The sequence below is a fragment of the Neofelis nebulosa genome, chromosome 11 (genome assembly GCF_028018385.1).
Source record: "Neofelis nebulosa isolate mNeoNeb1 chromosome 11, mNeoNeb1.pri, whole genome shotgun sequence".
NCBI lineage: Eukaryota > Metazoa > Chordata > Mammalia > Carnivora > Felidae > Neofelis > Neofelis nebulosa.
Genome location: NC_080792.1, coordinates 24,042,478 through 24,064,640, shown reverse-complemented (window position 1 = coordinate 24,064,640; position 22,163 = coordinate 24,042,478). Strand labels below are relative to the sequence as shown.

General features: G+C 40.4%; 1 protein-coding gene across 1 annotated transcript; it reads right to left on the bottom strand.

Moving 5' to 3' along the window:
* Positions 1 to 797: 797 nt before the first annotated feature.
* On the bottom strand, positions 798 to 22,091 carry MEX3C (mex-3 RNA binding family member C). Its single transcript, XM_058692062.1, has 2 exons — positions 20,909 to 22,091; positions 798 to 3,845 (listed from the first exon to the last, which is right to left on the bottom strand). The coding sequence occupies exons 1-2, from the start codon at positions 21,654 to 21,656 to the stop codon at positions 2,620 to 2,622; spliced, it is 1,974 nt and encodes a 657-aa protein (XP_058548045.1). The 5' UTR covers positions 21,657 to 22,091; the 3' UTR covers positions 798 to 2,619.
* Between the last annotated feature and the right edge of the window lie 72 nt (positions 22,092 to 22,163).

The following is a 22,163-nucleotide window of genomic DNA, read 5'->3' as shown; positions in this document are numbered from 1 at the left end:
ACTGCGAATCGGGGGACAGAACCTGGCACTGTAACACACCCCAAAATTTCGCCCTTGTAGAGATTAATCTTAAAATTAGCAAAGTAATTCCAGGGCGGTGATCTTACCCATCGTCAAATCTATGTTTTCCAGTCTCCTAGCACAGCCTCAGAATTTGTCCAACACCTAGTATGGAAGGACTTACTGTGGCTGTGCAATCTAAGAATGAACGGAATTTTGGTTTCTTTAAAACATCTTAGAAAGGTCTTTATTTTTGTTTTGTAACAAATGGCAACAATTTAACCAGTATCAAATTGTTTCATTAGTGGAGTAATATTTTTATCAACCACAAACCTTTCAGAAGGTACTAAGCAACTGAAAGTTGAAAACTTGTTACCCTCGTATTAGAAAGAAATTGTTTTTCTAGATTTAGTGATAAAAAGATAAAAACCCGTAACAAAGGATAGAAACTGAATAGAGTCTAAATGGATTCAGGATTTTAGTTAACATCAGTGTATAAAAAGTCATTTACTGTTTTATGTGTCTAATGTACTTGTGGACAAGCAACCAATCTAACGCTAGCTAAATCTCTAATTTTACTATAATGTAACACTCATTTAAGGGAAAAGCTAAATTTGGGTAGGAGCCTAAGTGACACATTTAACACTAAGAACACACTAACAAAAACCACTGCAAGAAGGAACACAGGTAGCTGGCGTGTGAGAGGGGCAATTCTGTAAAAGACATGTTCAGTTTTGGTAAGTGGCTATCTTCCAGTCTAAACTAACGATGGCATGAAAAACACCAGGGAGAATACATTCAAGTTAATGGAAACAAGTCTTTATTAAGTAACTTTTAATATCAGAAAAATAAAACTCTTATAATTCTCTTTACAGCAAATATATAATATCAGTGCTTTGGCCATCTTAAGTTAAAGGCCCTTTATCATAAAATATATGGTTTTAAACTTTACTCAAATTGAATTTATAATCCCTATGACTTCCCTACATATACATAACAAAAGAGTGTAGTAAAATTAGCAAATACTAAACTATATTGATAATTTATCATTCTTAGTTTGTGGTTTTTAGAAACAGTACACGCACCTAATATATGTCGATTCCTTGGCTTATTAGTTGCAGTGTACGATGCAACAAAATACAAAATACATGCTTGGTGAACATTCGTTCGTATCTACAAGACGGCAGCTAAAGATTAGGTTTCAATACTGACATTTAACTATCCTACAAGCAGTTAGCATTACATCATAATATGCCATCAAGGCAATTTTTATACTGAAAAAATCAAAATAAAAACCGTTATTTGTAAACTTTTATACGAAATGTAACTCTTCAAGTGGAAATAAAAAATAAAATTTGTCTATTTACTATTCAATACACATAGGATTTTCAATTTTTGTTATATTGAGAAAAAAAGCTCTTTTGTGTTGGGAAAATAATGCTTCAAAAAATAATTAGTAGAAAAACCCACCAGTATATTGTTTTTGTCCTTTCAATGCCAGCACAGATTTGGGAACATACTGGGATGGGAACTTTGGGATGAAGTTACAGACATCCACAGGTGAAATGTAAAAGTGTATCTTAAAGAAATCTTTCCTCGTGATTGGAAATAGTTTTGAAATGAAGTAAACTGATTGAAGGTCATCACAGCTGCTTTTGTAAATTATGCTAAGGGCATTATTATCCCTCTCTCCCTCCCCTCCCCTAAATTACTAAAAAATAAAAATATATTTATAATGTGCAAGACAAATATGGATTGAACATAAAATGTTTCACATTTTGATTTATATTCTAAAAATTAATCAACAGCTTGATCAGACTAATGAATGGAATGTTCGCATCCTCAATTATTAGCCAATATAGGTGCATCCCAAAGCCCTTCCCGAAATGGGAAAACCCAGGTGGTCATTTCCACATTCACCGAGGGAGGCAATGGGTAGGAATTCACAATCGACACAATTGCATTCCTGATCCAATGATCATACCAGCCGTGAGCATTCTGGGCGAGATGAAGGTCAATGTAGCAGTTTTTGTCCCAAATTATAACCAGTGATCGAGTAAACTGCCATCAGCCCTATTATTACCAATAAGTAATCACAATGCATTAAAAAGTTACTTGCAATCCTGCAGAATTAGGCATAAGTTGTTGTAAAATAAAAAACGAACCTGTTTTGTCAAAACTGGCAGTGTAAAGAAGGCAGCACTGGAAGTGTCTGAATCATCTGTAATGCCAAGTACCCTCCATAAACTCTTAATGTGGTTAGGCTTTGGGACCCACTGTTTTGAAATCTAGACGCATATACTTTTCTCATAGGCCACACAACCTATGATTATCTTCACTCAGCCAAGCTGAACTTCAGTTTTAGCAATTCTTATACAAGCTATGTCTCTGGGTCTACAGGATAGTATTAATAATTCAAACCAAACTAATAGACAAGAGACCACTTAGGTTTAGTGTTACCATAGCAGCCTTTTATAAGTTTACTAACAACTTTAGCCTAATCCCAATAAAGCCTGATAACAGTCATAAGAATTCATTAGGAAGTTTACTGGGGGTACCATTATACCCATGCCTTTACGAGTCCATATAGAGATATAGTATTTATGTATATATATATAGTTAAGAGTGAATTTGGATTGCCTGAGTAACAGCTGTCTGGCAAACTGGACATGATGGCGTTCTCTTTTCACAGATCTTGTTGGCACATTCCATGCAGAAGAGGTTGTGGCCACATGGAACTAGGGCAGCAATAACTTCATTCTCAAAGCAAATCACACAATCGTGCTTTCGTCTCGATTCTGGAGGTGAGCTAGAGGTGGAACCACCATTGGAAGAAGAGTAACTATTGGTACCATTAGAAAAAGCAGGGATGTATATTGGAAGGCCGACATGGTTGCCTGTACTAGGTGGGTCGCTCCTAACCCTCCGAGCAAGTGGGTGTTCAATGCTCTCGGGAAACGTAGGAGACAGACGAGGAGTAGATGGCTGACTTCCTCTACGCTGAGTCTTCATGTTAGCAGAAGGATCACTCCCAAAGCCAGAGAGTGGGTTAACTGGTTCAAAGGGGGTCCAGATAGTTTGAGCAGATGTTGGTAAAGAGTCAAAGGCAGGAGAATCAACCGCAAGATCTTCTGAGCCTACAGATGGTAGTGTATCTCCAAACCAAAAGTTCCCTGTGCTAAATGGGCTCGTTGGACTAAAGTCGGCCAGCCTATTGCTTCCAAAGTAGGAATCTGTGGAGCCGCTTCCCAGAGAACTGGAACTATCGTTTCGGTAATTGGAGATCATTCTTGCGCGGCTAGGAGGAACCGGATTGGAGGAGAGCCACGCGGAGCCAAGAGTGCCACCTTCAAAGCTTACATCGGTACCGTTGTAATGGAAATCATTCTCTTCGTTGAGCTCAATATAGTTTCCTGTACGCATGGCAATATGCATTTCTATTTCTTCTCGCGCTCGGTCGACATTTTCGGGCATCCCTGTCACTTCAAAGACAGGCTCCTTATCTCTGCTTGGAGTTACTATGTATGTGTGGGTCTGCTGCTGAATTCTTTTAATAGTTGCTCCTTTCGGTCCAACTACCAATCCCACGACACGATAGGGGACCCTCACTTGAACGGTGGTTTGACCGGGCAGATTTGGACTACACGACAATCCTCCCAGGGCAGGGCCATTTTTGTTTCGAGATGCACGAATCATGGAGAAGTGCTCTGCAGCTGAGAGAATCTCTCTTTTGGCCATGGCAACATCTTCTTTCCGTCCAGTGACAACAAAAATGGGCTCCTCACCACGAACAGGTGTCTTGATATATGTGTTTGTCTTGGCTCTCAGTGCTTTAATTTTACAACCTGTTAGAAAGAACATATTTCGTAAGAATCAACATTTATGTCAATAATATTGATAAAGACAAATCACAGAAAGCTCCGTGCAAGCCAAATATCTGCTTCTGGACAGCTGCGTTTTTGTTGTTGTTGCTGTTGTTGTTTTAATTTTAGTTTTTCTTCATCATAAAAACTTATCACTAGATGAGAAAGCTTTCCTAACGCCACAAATGCTCCCTGGTCCTCCGGTATACTTGTGTCCTGGTCTTTCACTTAGGAAGAGGCGGTGCCTCTACCAGGAGATCTTAGAAGTCATGCTAATTGTTTCCTTTCTCTTGTTATCAGTCACTGCAAATGATGCACGAAATCCTCTGTACAGGCAAGCGAGACCACAAGCAGGTCTGACTTTCAGAACGGTAATAATTAGCTCGCTTGCAGGATGTTGGTGGCAAAGAAAAAACCACTAATGCATATGTAAGACACTGACCATCTACTGTCTCATTCAATCTATACAAGAACCCTAAGAACTTGATTATTACACTTTTATTGATAAGGAAAATGAAGCTCAGGAAAACGGTTAAACCCAGTCTAACTTAAAATCTATGGTCTTTTTGTCAATCGAGAACCTCAAATTTCATACAACTATACTATAAAGCAGAAGTTCTTTAACAGCTTTCCACTTAATTGTCATCTTTTAACATTACTCTTTCCTCTGTAAACTCACCTGATGAGCAAAATGCTCATGGTCCAAAGGCTATCTCACATCTGCTGCCATCAGTTGAATGTGAGGCTTACTAAGTAAGGTATCCCCATAACTGTTTCTTCTAGCTGTACGCAAGCACTAACTCAATTAACTATGACACAAACCAGTGAAACATGAATGCAAAAAGACACTGTACTTGTATGAAAATTAAGATGATTATTTTTGAAAGTCTCAATAAATATATGTACCTTAAAGAAGAGAAGGGTGAATTATGCATGAGTGAGACGACTGTAAAGGCCTGGGGTAAAAAACTAACACAGAATGATGCTGCCCTCACTGTAAAGTTCTTGCTAAATTCAAAAGAAACATATTGGAAATTGTATGGAATATGGACACTGGATGTATTTTATTAAAAGACTACTCAGATTGGCAGACCCACTCTCAAATGAAAGGTTTTGGCCCCAAATCCTAAATGCATTTAAGTTAAAATAAAATATTGGAGATGCACATACATAACAATCCATTAATTCTTTAATTGACTTTTTAGAGCAATCACCTATTACCAGAACCAACTACATGAGATTAGAGGGCTTCAAAGGGTAACTTAAAGTGTTAAATGGACAACTGAGCCACGGGGTTATAGTTTTCAAAGATCTTACCATGAAGCTTGCTAGAATACATCTGTTCTCATGAATATATTATGTTATCTAGGTTCCTCAAAATGAAGAGGACAGGTTTTTTGTTTGTTTGTTTGTTTGTTTTAGAGAGAGAGAGAGAGCAAATAGGGGAGAGAGGGAGAGAGAAAGAGGGAAAGAGAATCCCAAGCAGGCTCCATGCTCAACACAGACCCTGACGCGGGCGGGGCTTGACCCTTGGGATCATGACCTGAGACAAAATCAAGAGTCACTGGCTGAGAAACCCGGGTACCCTGAGGCCAGGTGCTCTTAAAGACACATGTCACACTTTGGGGGTGGTCTTTTTCTTAAATCTTTCCTCCCTTTTTTGCCCCCAATGAATTCATAACACATACAAACTGAGTCTTTACATACATCATTTCTAACCTGCTAACTGTAAAAGCTCCTCCTCCCCCAAGTCTCCCTGCCTCCAGTCCCACCTCACTCCAACCCATTGGCTATATTCATTTTAATCAAATAATGGTTTCTAAATAAAGCACAGATCACATGATCACTTCTTTGCATAAAGTGCTTTAATGGCTCCCTTTTACCACAAGGATAAAGTCCAAGCAATTTGGCACACAAGGCCCCTCTTTACCTGGGGCCCGATTACCTCTCTCTAGATCTATCTCTTTACCACTTGCTTTTTCTCCTTCCTCACTTCTGTAACTCTGCAGTGTGCTCTTACCGTATTAAACTCCTTACCCATGCTCCCTTGCTTCCGTGACTAGAATGTTCCTTTGTCCTTGCCTCTTTACTCCCACCTCTGCTTGCTTTTTAATTCCTGCTGGCCTTCATATTTTAGTTTAGATGCCTCATCCTCTACAAAGGTTCCTATCCCTCAGGACTGCTTTGTGTACCCTTCCTAAGCATAAGCATTCCCAAACCACTGGATGGTTGACTAGAAGTATATACCTTTAGGGCGCCCATACAGCACATGTTGAAACAAAGATTGGTTTCCTTTATAAACACTGGGCCTTTCTTATACATATTGCTTTGAATGTAAGGGTTTTTTTTTTTTGCTGAGCTTTTCAAGACTTTCGTCTTCTAGCCCCACACTGCTAATGCAACTTTGTTGAAGGGAACTGATTATGCTAACTTCAATTGTAACATATGCAACACAACTTTCTTCAACCTACCATTGGATTTTTGGAACTTAACCCACACTTATTCCCCCTTTCAACAAACTGTAAAACTTACAAAGAAATGGCTTGTTTTCTCACTGCTTGATCCTAGGTGCTTATCATAAAAACACTTTTAGAGTCAAGATTACTCTAATTCAAAGATATTCATTTGAGAAGATTTGTTTGGCAGGGAGGGGCCAAAAGCAAAACTGCAAGGAAAGCATTTAGTGCAGTAACTGGATAAGGTAAGAAGGGCCAAGGGGAGGAGGTGGCTTGGGGGCAATCAAGAAATTACTTCAAGGAGTTGAATTTATGCTACTGTAAAACTCGACAGTTTTAACTACAAAGACTGCTGCTGTAGGGGTGCCTAGGTGGCTTGGTCGGTTAAGCGGTGAACTCTTGATTTTGGCTCAGGTCATGATCTCACGGTTGTGGGATGAAGTCCTGCATTGGGCTCTGTGCTGGGCACGGAGCCTGCTTGGGATTCTCTCTCTCCCTCTACCCCTCTCCCTTGCTTGTACGTGCGCTCTCTCTCTCAAATGAATGGATGAATGAATAGTGCTGCTGTAAATTTACATTTATAAAGAACTACAAGAAGATTGAGTTGATAGTGTTACTTTTGACTATAAGGCAATGCTACTGCTTTTGCTCCACAATAGAGAGTGAATTAGAAGACACGAGCAATAAAACTTCCATATCTATTTTTTTATATAGACTGAATCTTCAGAAGACTCCTCTTTCAGCACAAAAGATGTTGCTTAGGGCTGTGAACCAAAAGCACTTTCCATTGGCCAATATGTGACTGATGGAGAGCTATCTAAGAAATTCTAAAAGGCTGTGATGTGAACAAATAACTAACTGTTCACATTATACATCCAGGGGAGTTATTGTTATTATTAGATACTCTGGGCTACAATTTAACAAGAAGGCAGTCTGCTGGAACCACATTTCTAACAAAGAGGGTCCTGTTCATCCTGCAGAAAAACACTGGGAATTTCTATTAAGGACAAAGAGAGAAATAACCAAAGAGTTTGAGGTTAGTTCCTCTCAATCCTTACTAATACTGACCACTAGAAAATTGAATTAAGTAAACTTCTCCAAATAAATACTTTTGAGACTAGAAGCAACCATCAGTCACACGATACAATACTTTTTAATACCTAGTAGGAAGAAAATATGCCTAAAGGTACCCAGAATGCTATCTGGCCTAAGGCCGGTACTAACAAAGAGGTGTTTAATAACTGGCTCTGGAGGACTGAAGACAAATATTTTGAGTGGGGACCACTTCTGAGATAGGGGAGTCAGATAGGCCTATCCTGCCCCAAAGGACTGTGTACTTATTTAGGTCTTCCAGGTCAGAGGAGGTAATGGGAAGGTAGCAAAGCCCAGCCCCTCTAAGCCACTGCCAACAAAAATAAAAGAATGTATTTCTTCTCTCTCCTAAATTTTCTAAGACAGTTTTAACACAATAGCCTCAATTTGGATTAGGACTACAGGAAACCTCATCAATCATAATGTTGTTTCTATAGGAACATACACACTGAGGTTCAAACAACCAACACATGATTTCTAGGAATGAATATATATATATATATATATATATATATATATATATATATATATAAATAAGTTGGGGACAATCTGACTAGGGAGACTTCTAAATAGGCAACACAAACTAAAGAAAAAACAAACTTGTTTTATTATTTTATAGGTGAAGGAGGTCAAAGGTTTTTAGAGTATTTTAGACTAAGTTTCTATTTGCAAAGTCTAAGATATTTAAAAAGTCATTGAAGAATTTATAATCTCAGAGTGGCATAAAACTCAGAGGCCATAAAAGTACAGATAAATTAGATTACACTTAAAAAATCTGCTGCATGGCAAAAGTCACCAAAAATAATTTAAAGAAATAATTATTTACAACTTATACCACAAATGGCTAATTTCTCTCTCTTACATACATACATATACCTGCCCTACGTATCAGAACACCAAAACCTAATTTAAAAAAATAAAAGAAACTGTTCACAGAAAAGGAAATCTACAAATGGCTACGAAACATGAAAATTCCCATTTCCATGTGAACTGAAGGGTCTTTTTCCACCTATAAGAATATCAAATATCAAAACAAGTATCAAAAACAGTGCTACTAAGAACAGGGAAAAAAAGGACCTTTATATTTAGTTGCTGGGAGTATGAACTGCCCAAGGGCAGTTTGCATTATTTGTCAAAATTACAACTGCATGGATCCTTCTGCCCCTACAGTCCCACTCATAGAACTGATCCTGCAGAAATACTTGCACAGGTATAAAATGACCTTTGTATTATATTACTTAATTATATTAGCATGAGGCCAGTACAGCTATATAATGGAATACAATGCAGTCATAAAACTGGTTCACTTAGGGGGACAGGGTAGAAGGGAGCCTTAATTTTCCTCCACACTCTTTATTATTTTAATAATTTTGAGCCGTACAAATCCATTAGTTTTTTCCAAGAAGTATGATTAAATCAGAAAAGTTTTTTTAAAATATAAAGAAATGACACATTTTACTAGACTTAGCATATATATATTCATTAGACTTTTGGCTAGTACTGACGTTATTTTAAATCGTATGAACTGCAGGGTAAATGATTTCATAACCTGAAATCTGAACAAGGCTTTTTCATTCTAAGAGGTGAGGTCTAACCATGGTCTTCTTACAGCTACTGATAAAAAGAACAGATGTCAAGCTTTGTACCAGAATGTGTAGATGTAGAATGTGTAGAATGTTAAGAACTAGGATACAGAGTTCTATAGTGGTAATTCTATTTTGATTTGGAAGTAAATCCCCCACATGAAAAAGTCTCCAATCTAGCCCTAGTATAAGAACTCATTTCCCCTTTCTATCTATATCACTTGGCTGGGGCTGGGTTTGCCTTAAAACCCTGGAGCTGTGGCCAGATTCATGGCCTTCTTGCTCCCTGGTGAGCAGAGGTCCGGTCCCGCCTTGCTTCTGCAGAGTAAAGAGAACCTCTCCTGCCAGAGGCATAGCAGTTAAGAGGGACCCGTCTCTCTCTCATTGCTGGGAGAGGAGTTAAAAGGAAGAAAAAGAACCGAAACGATGGATGTTCGGGGTTTCTCAAACCTGGGGTTGCCGTATCAATTTAATAGGCTGTAATCAACATTAAAAACAACAATTAAAGTTAAAAACAGTACCAAAACTCAACATGTTCCAAATATTTCAGTAAAACATGCGTAAGAAGGGCTGCAATGCCAAATGTTCTTTTACTGGGGGTGGGGTGGGGGTTATCAAAGAAAAGTTTAACTGAAGGTAGTGGAGAGATGTGATGTGCTCTGGATAGCCTGCGAACAAGCCCACAGTCCCCACTGTGAACTGCCTATGGAGACCTTCTGGCAGGACACTGTAGGTGGACTCTAGGAGCTGGAAGGAAAATGGAAGGCTCAATCCAGAAATCTTTTTCTGTTCTTTAATTTTGTTTACTATCTGCCTTAGATTTCTAATGCTGCCAAAGTTACCACACACAGTGAAAGGTGGACACATCTTCAATGACAGCAAGGGGTTTAAATTCCATCTTGTAGGGGCAAAGAATCTTTTTTTTTTTTAATGTTTAGTTATTATGAGAGAGAGGGAGTAGGAGGGAGGGAGGGAGGGAGGGAGGGAGAGAGAGAGAGAGAGAGCGTAAACGTGCACGTGGGGGAGGGACAGAGAGAGAATCCCAAGAGGGCTCCATGAGGGGCTTGATCTCAGGAACTGTGAGATCATGACCTGAGCCGAAATCAACAGAGTTGGACACTTAACCTACTGAGCCACCACATGCCCATTTTTTTTTTCTTTCCTTCTTCTTCCTTTTTTTTTTTTTTTTAAAGAAACAAGCCCCAAATGTTATGTGAGCTGTTGCTGATTTTTCACAGAGTATTTTGTTTTCTAGAAGTTCACTGTATTTTCCATTCACTTCATAAATTAGCTACATATACCTTAACTTAAGGTGACTTGAGAAAGCTAAACACCAAAATTGCATTATGTATATATATCCACTTTGGGTCATCCTTGGCATGTACCTTTATTCAAAACTTCCCCCCAAGAGTGTTGTTTTAAGGGAAAAGAATCCTACTAGGATATCGGTGTAGTACACACACACACACACACACACACTTTAAATAAGTCGTGTCGTGGTGGTTGTAGGGCGCCTGCGTGGCTCAGTTGGGTGGCTCTGCATTGACAGTGCTGAGCCTGCTTGGGATTCTCATTCTCTCTCTCTCTGCCCCTCCCTTGCTTGCAGGCTCTCTCTCTCAGAACAAATAAACATTTATAAAGAGATAGACAGATAGACAGACACACAGACACACAGATAAGGAGGGGGAATGAAACTCTGAGTAGCTCTTTTACCTTTGAGAAAATTAGAACTCCTTGGCCTGACATTAAAACCACCCGCTGCCCCCTCCCCCACTTCTCTCCCATCGAGTAGCCATAACCCAGCTTCTTCTAGACTTTATCATCTCCTAAACATGCCCTGTTCCTCCTGTTCCTCTTCTGTCTCTGCTCAGATACTTCCCTAAATAACGTGGAAAACCCACAGTACTTCTGCTCCACACCTTATAGCTTCTGAGTAACAACCATGGCCGTTTGGAAGATGAGGCTGTACATGTGAAGCCTGGCTCTATGAACTCAAAATAGTACAAAGGTGCAGACTCATTATTACTGCTACCACATATAAATCTTCCAAGGCATAGTTTAAAGGAAACAATGTAAGAAGCAAAAAACTGATCATCTGAAGGCCTGGGTCTTAAGTCTATCACCAGTTTCTCCCCCCCCCCCCCCTCCCGTTTCTACTCCTGGTTTCAATGTCAGGTCATTCAACCTCTAGGTCCTTTCTGATGCTTACATTTTTGACCAAGTCCCTCTTCTCCTAGGAAAAAGTCACTGTTTCTTTTTTAAAGTCTTAAAAGAACTTGGGACAATCAGATACTACCTTATTTCATACACATATATCTTTTCTTCCTTTCCTCAAGGAAAAGTAGGTTGAGTAATAATGGTTGGGAACATTGACTTCGGATGATCACTAACCAGCTTTGTGAACTTTAGCAGGTCACTAAACCTTTATCTTTCCTTCATGGGTGAGGAACTACGATTAAAGATACTTTTCTCACTTGGTTCTTACAAGGATTAAATGAAATCATGTATTAAAAATGCTTATTACAATGCCTGTTTTTCAAGTAGGTGGCTCTGTAAAGGGTAACTTTTTTTTAAGTATTTATTTTTGACAAAGAAAGAACACACACATATGTGAGGGAGGGAAGGGCAGAGAGAGAAGAGGACAGAAGATCTGAAGTGGGCTCTGCTGAGAGCATTGAGCCTGATGCGGGGCTCGAACCCATGAAATGAACTGTGAGATCATGACCTGAGCTGAAGTCAGACGCCTAACCTACTGACCCCACCCTGGCTCCCCAGTAAAGGGCAACTTACAAGACTACCCAACCATGCCCAACCACTCTTCAAGTATTTCCTGAAATAATAATGATAAAGTAAAAATCTGTAGCACACTTTTCTGTTTTCCAAACTTATCTAGATTTATTCCCATTTAATCATCATAACAGTGCTTTAAGAAGGGCAGGAAAGAACCTGAACTGCTCAAGATCTCCCAGCAGGAAAGTCAGATCTCAAACCCACGTTGTCTTAACAACCCCACATGCCTCTTATGACTCCATACTGTTTTTTTCTAAAAGCACTGGAGGAACATATTATTTCATGTGTCATGATATATTAGAATTAAGAGGGGATCCTATTCCTTGAGGGATAGTCCAGACACCTATTCAAAAGCTCCTTTAACTTTACAGGAACTCAATTTCGGTATTATGTTTTCAAAGACTGATGGATATCAGCTAAATCCCAATAAGAGAGTGTTTCTTATGCATACTAACTTAACCCAACAGTTACATTGTTTGGATCAGCAATGCAAACTATTCATAAATGCACAGTATCATAAATGCTTTCCTTTCTAGAGTTCAAGTGTCCTTGTAGCTCTTCTAGTCAAAATCCTCAAATGTTTTGTGAATACAGTCTCACTGTAGATATCATTCTGTCAGCACTTCAAACAGCTTCATTATTGTGATTTTAGTTTTGTTATTTTTGACTTTTAATGCCTTAAATCAAGAAGGTTGCTACTGGCCATAAAACAAAGCTCCAGATTAAGTTCAGGTTGACTGGCTCCTTACATAAAGGGTTGGGAATAGAAGCAAGAGGGAAGAAAACCCCAATTACCACAATATGGAAATTAAAACAGGAATAGTAAAGTGGCAAGTCTAATCCAACAATCCAGTTAAATACAATAAACATCACAAGCATCTACCTTGCTTTGGGTACTTTATCAAGGATGCAAAGATGACCAAGATTCAGTGCTGCCCTCACTGACTTGTATCAGTTTCAAGCACCAGAATGATCTGATGTCTACACATGTTCATGTACAGATATCAGTCTCTTTTCTCATATTGTAGATAGTATTCAAACCTTCTGTATCTTTGCTGATCTTTTTGTCTGCTTGTTCTACCACTTACTGAGATAGCAGTGTTTAAGTCTCCAATTCAATGAGATTGAGACCCTGGGTAAGTTACTTATATCCCCATAGATTTGTTTCCTTATCTGTATGGTGGGAATAAGAATGGATCAAATGAGACGATACACTGTCTCACACACTTGAAGGTTTATAATTAAAAAAAAAAAAAGCTGTTTGACTTTGAATCAATTTTCTATAGGAAGTTGAAAACACTTAAAGGATTTATCTCCTGAAGATAAAACTTAACATTTTGATTATATAAAGCATGCTGAAATATTATCAACTTTACTGAACTTGGAGGGGATATGTTGAAGTCAATCTAACTGGGAATCTGAAATCTGGTATACTTTTGCATGATTGCAGGGACTCTTTTTGGACAAAAATCAGAATGTGAGAGCACTAAGAAATAATCTAATTCTCATTTTATACATGTATAACCTCATTTTATACATGAAGAAAACTGAAGCCTAGAATTGCCCAAAATTATGAACTAATAACTCCTAAAATACACCATTCTCTCAACCTAACTTATTTTTCTAGTAGATTCTTAAGAAGGAGTTAAAATCTAAAATTCCCCTTCTTTTTTCACTTAGACAAGAAAACTGAAATACTTTAAAAAAAAAAAAAAGGCTCATATTTAACCTTTCATCAAAGCTGAAACACCTAGATAAGGGTGTAAATTAGAGAAGAAAGCTAGAACAATTCTCCTAACTGGGGATTTTAAAATTAGGCTCATGCACTTTAGAGGATGTTAATAGAAACCTTAGAATTACTTCTATTTGGGTACCATATAATAATCAGATTCATTTGTAAACTTAAAAAAAAAAATATACTGTGGACCATTTAGTTAGTGGTATACCCTGGGAAAAACTTAGTAAAGTGACAATTTTCAGTTTCAACCTAGTATGTGCTCAGAGTACAAATCCAGCAGAAGATTTATAAACTTGACCCTGCCTCATATATAATTTATTATGCCTGTACTTTCAATTGTGCTATGAATCTGTACTAATGACATCTTCTCAAACTTGATCCCAACAACAAGTGGGGGATGGAAGGGGCCAGGAAGAACAAGTCATTGGAACAGGTTTTTTTTCCCACAAGAAATGCTCAGTAAGGTTAAGTGATTTGTCCAAAGTCACAGGCAACAAATGGTGAAACCAAGTCTTTAACAAGTTTTTTTCTAAACTCCCAAGTTCCAATGTCCTTTCCTACAGTACATTAAAATGGTACTGATGGCAAGGGAGAAGGTATGTCAAAGGGAAGATGAGTGGTAAGGAAAAAGGGACAGTAATAAAAAGGTCAGCCTGAAATGTAAATACTGTTAATAATAGCAACCCTTTTGGGAAATCTTTTAGTTGTTTGGAACTATTCCTTCCCTACACTCCTCCAATGGTGTCTAGAAGATCAACTACTTCACGCTAATCTTTAACTACACCTGCAGTTTTCATTAAAGGACTGTCTTTATAATTTCAAGGCCAATCTTATTATTCCATGGTACTTTATTTGTAGTCAAATCAGGATTCTCTGCATATAATGAATTGTAATTTTTGCTTACTGGACAAAGGCAACAAACCGTGCCCACATGAATTGTTCTTAAATCCCAAACACTGGCACGGAAGAGGTTCTAATGTTATGCAGTGCTCAATCATAGAATAAAGACTCGAACTATCCAAATGGCACTAGGCTGTGCATATATTCAATGTAGTATAGTTGGACTTGGTAATACTAATACTAGAAAATTATTTTAAAAGCTTAAATATCATATTTAATCTTTAAAAATGTCCATATGGTACCTAATGGTGGCATGGGGAAAAAAGTTAAAAGTAAACTCAGAAATTATGGTCTAAAAGCCATCTGGGAGGTATTAAGATGTAGTTTAATAATAATCATAATAATCATAATAATAAATAATAATAATAATAAAACTATCACTTTGGAATTACCTGAAGATCAATGGGGTTTTAAAATAGATTTTCCATAATCTACCTGGAATTTCCTAAAGGAGGTTTTAAACTGCAAATACACTTACCTATTTAGTCTCTTATGAACATTGTTACTTATTTTTTCATTTGGAGTTCAACTTCAAAAATTCTACATGGCCTAAATTACATTAAAAAATTCTGTAACAATCCCTTTGATCATAAAATAATACTGTGGTAGTCACTATAGCTGTTCAGGAATATTCTGGCTCTCTTCTGTGGGCACATGGTTGTAATGGACCTTCTTACCTACTTGAAGTTAGGTGTGGCCCCATGACTTACTCTGATTAACAAAACAGGAGATGTAATTATTACTTCCGGGTCTAATATTTAAAGACCAGCATGTCCTATGCTACTGTCTCTTATTCCGCTGGCACATGGGAAGACCAGCTAACACTTGCGATGGTGGCCACTGCACTGGCCCGTGTCCCTGAATAACTGAAATGAGCAGAGCCCCTGCGAATAAGAAATTACCCTTTATTGTTTTAATACTGAGATGCTGGGGTTCGCTGTCATCACAACATAATTCAAATCTATCCAGACAGAAGTGCCGTGTAGCCAGAAGGCATTCAGACATCAGATGGTTCTAGTTGTTACACGTTAGAAGAATATAATGTGTGAAACTGCTAAAGCCAAGAAAGGTAAATGAGATTAAAAAGTGGTTCCACTTAATTTCAGATTTAACTCAACAAAAACAATATGTACTTATCGCTTAAAGTTTCATGTGTTTCAATTTATTTGTATCATTCAGTTTCTAGAGGTATTATCGATAAGGTTACATCCAGCTGAAGAGGTATCTGAAGCCTAGGGAGTTTAAGTGACTTGTCCAAGATCACTGGCACAGAGTAATCAAATTTAGAAATTTTAATTTCTGATTGTAGACTCTTTCCAATATACCATAGCTGAGCAGAGACTGTTGAGGGAATTTGGGTAGTTTTTTATATTAAAACATATATTCTGAACATTTTTGTATTTGGTTTAAGGCAAAAGTATCAAATCTTTCAATCTGTACAAATATCAAATTCATTCAAAACCAAATGCACAAAATATTAAGCACTATCTTATAACTAAATACTATCTTTCCTTGAAAACTTAAGATATAAGAAGAGCTACATAGAATTCTAACCCATAAACTTTGTTGAAAATTTTCCTAAACAGGAATCTCTAACAGAGTAACAGTTCCCATATACTTGACTCCCTGGATCATTTTTAGATTGTTGGTAACCAGGGGGTAGAAAATACACCCTTGTATTACCACCTTATTTTCCATTTCCTCCTAGTGAATCCAAATAGTTCATTAGCTGAATGAGCCAGGAAGAAAAGGCTGTAGATTCCCCACCCATTTGCAAAACAATAATTGAACCTTTCCCAATGGTCCCAGAGCTAACAAACTATTATCAACTAAATTTAAATTTTAAAGCCTAGAAGTTACAATATAAGCTTTGTAAAGCTAGCAGGTATATAACACAAATTAACTTTCTGAACTATTGAAATGGCACTATATAAATGACAGTGAATTTTTAGTTAGGCATATGAGAAGGAGAATATTAGAATGAGAACTGTGCCTTCTGGGTAGCAGAGACATCAAAATTTTATTAAGTAAATTTATTTGGAGAGTGAGGATATTTGAAGTTATCTATACTAGAAATACAGTATCCCAAAGATTAGGGAGGAAATTAACTCAAATATCATTAACCTTCCTGAGCAGGATGCTTGAATACAGAGGCAGCAACTTAATCTTTGATGTCAAACAAACTGGTCTAAATCCAAGTTCCACTTTTTTTTCTTGGAGCAAGTTATCTCTCGGAGCTTCAGTTTCTACACCCATAAAATGGGGATAACGGCCTAGAAGGATTATGGTACCTGGCAAAGAGAAGGCCAATAATCCCCCCTACTCCATAAAAGAAAAAGATAATGTACTTTAGCGTTGTTCTGAAACAGTTTCTCCTCAAGAAATGTGTATTTCTTCTTGAATAGGGAATTTATGTATGGCATGACCTAAGTTTCTCTTTTTCTTTTGAACAAACATACACAAATAAGCATATACCTTATTTCAATTATGTTAAAACTTAAGAGTGGTTCTACCCTAATTAAATGGGGAAAATTGTCACAAGGATGTGTTTATGAGATATTGAAACAATGTAACATATTCATTATTTTAAAAGTGACCACACAAATAACCACTGGGAAATCAGTGGAGACAGAGTAGCTCAATAGAGAAGAAAACAATGTCCGAAGGGGTCGAGCTCAGTGACAGCCAAAGGTACAGAGCCCACTAGAGTGTAGACACAAAAAAAATAGAATTCCAATTTCCACTGTTACCTCATTCTTTAAATTTTTTACATGTTTTTATAGTATATATCAGATACATATCATTCGTACATAAATATACAAACTTTGGAAGTACAAGATTAATTTTTTTGACAGGATGTACAATCAAAAAAAGCTGGAGACAACTCTTCCAGGCTATGAGGCAAGAGAACAACATACATATAAAGTCACTATTGAAAATAGATGAAGACCCATGTTAAGCTTAAACAGTAACATACACCCCCTATGTTACAAATTTCTAAGACAACTGAATGTATGACATTCAGTATTTACTTATAATGTAGTTAAGAATGGGTATAGAGTTTATTTTAACTCACTTTTTAACCTAACTGGACATCAATGGTTGTACATTAAACCTCATATTAACCACTGCGAATGTGTCTTGTGGGTACTATGTTCAACAAAAGTTTAAGTTTTAAGTCTGTTGTCAGGTTTGTTTTTTTTTTTAAGTTTACTTCATTTATTTTTGAGACACACACAGACACACACACACACACACACACACACACGAATGGGGGGGGGGAGGGGCAGAAAGAAAGGGAGAGAGAGAAGGCCAAGCAGGCTCTGCACTGTCAGCATGGAGCCTGATGTGGGGCTTGATCCCACAAATTGTATGAGATCATGACCTGAGCCTAAATCAAGAGTCAGACACTTAACTGACTGAGCCACCCAGGCCCCAAGTCTATTGTCAGGTTTAATCTCTAGCCCATATTCTAAAACTTCAGTGCTTTTCAAAAAGCCCCTTTATTTAGCTCATGGCTTTATTTTACAGTATTGTTGGTTTCAATATGAGATGCAAATCTCAAAAAAATGGGGCCAATTTAACATTTGCAAATATGGGAGTGCAAATATGAGGTCAACACTGACAACTTTCATCACTATCAAAAGCAGTGGGTTGTTTTTTTTTTTTTTAAGATACTGGAACCAGAGGCCATCTATATGAGTTCTAGTCTATATGACTCAGAATTCCATTTGTCCTACCCTTTGCTTCAGAGCTGAAGTCAGAAATGTCTCCATCTGTGTCATATTTATTTCCAAAACCAATTAAGAGATGACAAACAGAAAATTACAACTTTAGGTAATGAATAAAATGGCAGGAATGGATAATCCTTAAGAATGAAAGTTCAGTTCATCCAAAGCAGACAAGTAAATTAAGTGATTTGCCCCATTTATTCGCTTGGAGAAAACAGAAATTACCACCCTATAGAAGGATGCAAACATTAGAAGTTGCCTTGTTCCTGGTGGGAGTGGGAACACACTTTACAGGTTTTGTTATGGTGCTGGCTGCCGGGTGGAGATGGGGAAGGGGTCAATGATCCACTAGGTGCATGGTTCAGAACAGGAAAAGGGGGACAAGATTTTCTGCTCTTAAGATAGTGGATGATGGCATCCTTTTAACAGGACTGTCAGCTCTGGGAAATATTAAGTGCAAGAGAATAGTCAGCAATTTGTCTCCATGTCCTAAGACATAAATAGAACCACATTTCCTTATTAACCAATGAGCACAGCCCAGAAAAACTAAAGATTTTATCTCATTTGCTGTAATTCAGGAGATGGTACAAAATAAAAACTCAGAATGAATTCAGTTTACTTTTAAATAATGGATTTGTATAAAGACAACAGTCTGTGTAATTAGGTATCATTTTTTCGTGCTTCAAATATAGAAAAGGACAAAAGTTTGTATTTAACTAAATATACAAAAGATATCATTATCTTGTCCTTAGTCAAACTGGCAAATAATGTAAATGTTCTTTTCTTTTGTTATCCTAAACTGTAAGCACACTGAAGCAACTTGTGCTCAGGCAGTGCAATCCTAGTATAGCATTTAGTTTTTCGTACTCTGGCCTGAATAGACACCTTCCCAGCCTCTTCTCGCCACACTCCTTTTAAGACCCCAAGTATCAAAAACAAAAACAAAAACAAAACCCCCAAAACTTTCTAATCATACTTAGAGATCATTCCTCCACACCTTTCCTCACATTGTTCCTCAGTCCTTCTCCTTCTTCATCTCCATTTAAGTCCTATCCATTCTCCAAGTCCCTACAGGGTTGATGTTCTCACAAGCCCTGTCTGTCTGTCACACACTCACTACAGTGAGTGCCATTAAACGACATGTTAGTTTAGTGCCATTCCACTGTTTATTAGACTCCTAGTTTAAGGACAGCAAGTTTGTCTGAATCAACCTCACATTCCCAACTGCCATAAACCCTCACCTGGCAAAACAGAAGCTTGAAACATAGCAATTCCTTGATGTACTTAATTGAATGGCCAACTCATTTTGGATTTATAAATTGAGATGTTACAGTTTTATTCTATGTAAGGTGAAACAGCGCTCTCCTAGATTAGTATCTTAAGTATGGCAAAACAAAGAACAAAAAAGCCCCCCAAGCCCATCCAAACAAGACAAAACAAAACAAAAACAAGGCATCTGAATCTTATTTACCAAACTACAGGAATAAATTCTCAATTGAATGGTACCAGCTTCGAACAGTGCCTTTAAGTACTAGTCATCAGGCAGTCTGAAATAAGCTATCTCCTTTATCCAGATTTCAGACGGGTTTTTCTTATTAAAATCCGAGAGGTAAGAAATGAGCCAACTCTGACATTTGAAACCACCATTTCCACAGACCTCTTATTTATGTGTACTTTAGACCACTTGGGAAAGATGAGATCATTTAAGCAGCAGCGCCATTATTTCTCTTTATTTGACCCCAACAATGCTCTCAACCTAACAGTAAAGAGACATGCATCAACCAGGCTAAGCTATATTGAAATAAGGCAGCTGGGGTAGTATTTACTCCTTTAGTATTGGGGGGAGGGGCTGGGGGGAAGCTATACTAAAGAGCAGAGGACCTTCCCTAAAAATGTCGGTTACAGAGGTACTCTGGGCATCCCCTTCCCCCACCTTCACAAATCTACTCCTGGAATCTGAGACATAGGTCCTTTGTCTGAACAATGTGGGAGGAGTCTGTCTGCAGTGCTGGTGTGCTGGCAAGTGAAGAGAATTTACTGAAAACTGTATAATCGCATAGAGTTCCTTAACTCAATTACCTTACTGTCCATTTTCTCTTCATCGTGTCCACTAGAGTAGTTCTAAAAGACAGCCAATGTGGCATTTCGAGAGTTAAAATGTATCAAAGGGAATACAAAAAGATCAACAGAGTTAGGCTGCTCTTCAAAAGCTAAGTTTCTGAATAGCGGAGGGGTGGAGGGGGGTGATGGCATTACCCACCACTTGAACATCCCCTTCCCTCTCGACTGAGCTCTCGTACAAAGCCTCCATTCCTGTCAATTTCTTCGTCTGAACAAGCTGCTCCCTAAGGTGAGCTGGGTACCGTCGGCTGCGCAAACTTGCAATCTCGCAGCTTTCCGTGCACAACACCGAATCCACCACCGACCCGACCTTTTACCACCTCACTGAGGTTTTTGGTGCCACGCCAGCCTGGTGTTCCACGAATACAGCCCGAGTTAAGTGAACACCACCGGATTTGGTGCCTGGAGAAACTTAACACCTTTCACCATGCAAAACGAGCGGAATACCGTAGGTTTTCGCAAGGTGACCCACCTTCTCATCTTATCTACCCACGGTTCCTCGCAGACCCCTTCGCGATGGATTTGGGGGACTCGCCGGGTTCAATGTTGCAGCCGGGAGCTCGCCTCTTTCGGCTCCCCCACCCACGCCCGGGGCCATGCCCAGCTGGACTCCCCTCCTCCCCGCCGCACTCACCCTGGCGACCGACAATCTCGGCGACATGCTCGGAGCTGGGCACCGGGACGCACTCGGTGGTGTTGACGCTCTTCCTCCGGAGCAGGGCCGCCTGCTCCCCGTTTAGGGCGGCCGCCGCCGCCGCCCCGCAGCCGCCGGGGCCGTAGGCGTGGGACAGCATCGCCGCCATCATGCCCTGGGCATCGTCCCCTCCGTAGAGCACCCCCGCCGCCGCGGCCGCCGCGGCCGCCTCCCGGGCATCGAAGCCGGCGGCGGGCAGCAGCACCGACCCCAGGGACCCGCCCGGGATCGGCTGGGTCTGGGAGGTGGCGGTCGCGGGCGGCGACAGCAGCAGCAGCGACTGTCGGTCCTCCTCCTCTGCCTCCTCCAGCTCCTCCTCCTCCAGCAAGTCTCCGTCCAGCTCCGCTTCCTCCCCCTCCTCCTCCTCCTCGTCCTCCTCCAGCTCCAGCTCGGCCGCCTCCGGGGCCCCGGGCCGGCCGGGCGGAGCCCGCTCCTCCGGAGACAGACCCGCCGCCCGCCGGGCCTGGCCCTGCGCCGCCGCCGCCGCGGCCCGAAGCGCCGGGGTGCCGGGCTCCGCCGGGCTGGGGTCTTCGAGGCCTAGCGCGGCCAGGCGCTCCCTCAGCAGGAGCCCGTCCCCCTCCAGCTCCGGGCCGCCCGCGGGCGGCGGCAGCGGCGGCGGCGGCGGCGGCTGCGGCAGGGGGGCCGGGGCCGCCGCCAGGGCCAGGGCCGCGGAGCTGCCGCTCGGCATCGCGGCGGCGCGCTGTCAATGGCGGCGGCGGCGGCAGCGGCCGGGTCAGGCGCGGCGGGCGGCGAGCCCCATGGCGGACAGGGCTCGGGCCCTGCTCAGCGCGCAAACACCTTTCCTCTGGGGAGGCGGCGGGGCTGGCGACCCGGGCCGAGGAGCGCCAGGGCCGCCCGGAGACTGGAGAGGGCGGGGTGGAGGGGCAGAGGAAGGAGGCAGAGGTAGGTAACTAGGTGGGTGGGTGGGGACGGCAGCGGGGCGGGCTGCAGGAGGTGGCAGCGGCTCCCCTCTCAGGGTTTCTTTTGTTTCATGGCCTTAACCAGCCCCCGGCGCGCGCGGCGGCGGCGACGCCCCACGCCGCTCCCCGAAAGAAGCCGGCGAGCTCTGATTGGCTGCTTTTAATCTCTGGGAGCCCGCCCTCTGCTCCCCGCAGCCTTCTAATGCCTTTCCCTAGCCCCACTCCCCCACCCTCTTCTCGGGCCCCGCCCCACTCCTCCCCAGAGCTCTCTGATT

Bases quoted from the DNA above. Each gene is read 5' to 3' on its own strand.
- MEX3C (XM_058692062.1), bottom strand. From the start codon at position 21,656: ATGCCGAGCGGCAGCTCCGCGGCCCTGGCCCTGGCGGCGGCCCCGGCC. The intron at 3,846-20,908 runs GTGAGTGCGGCG...TCTTTCTAACAG, and splicing joins CGAGATTGTCGGTCGCCAGG to GTTGTAAAATTAAAGCACTG.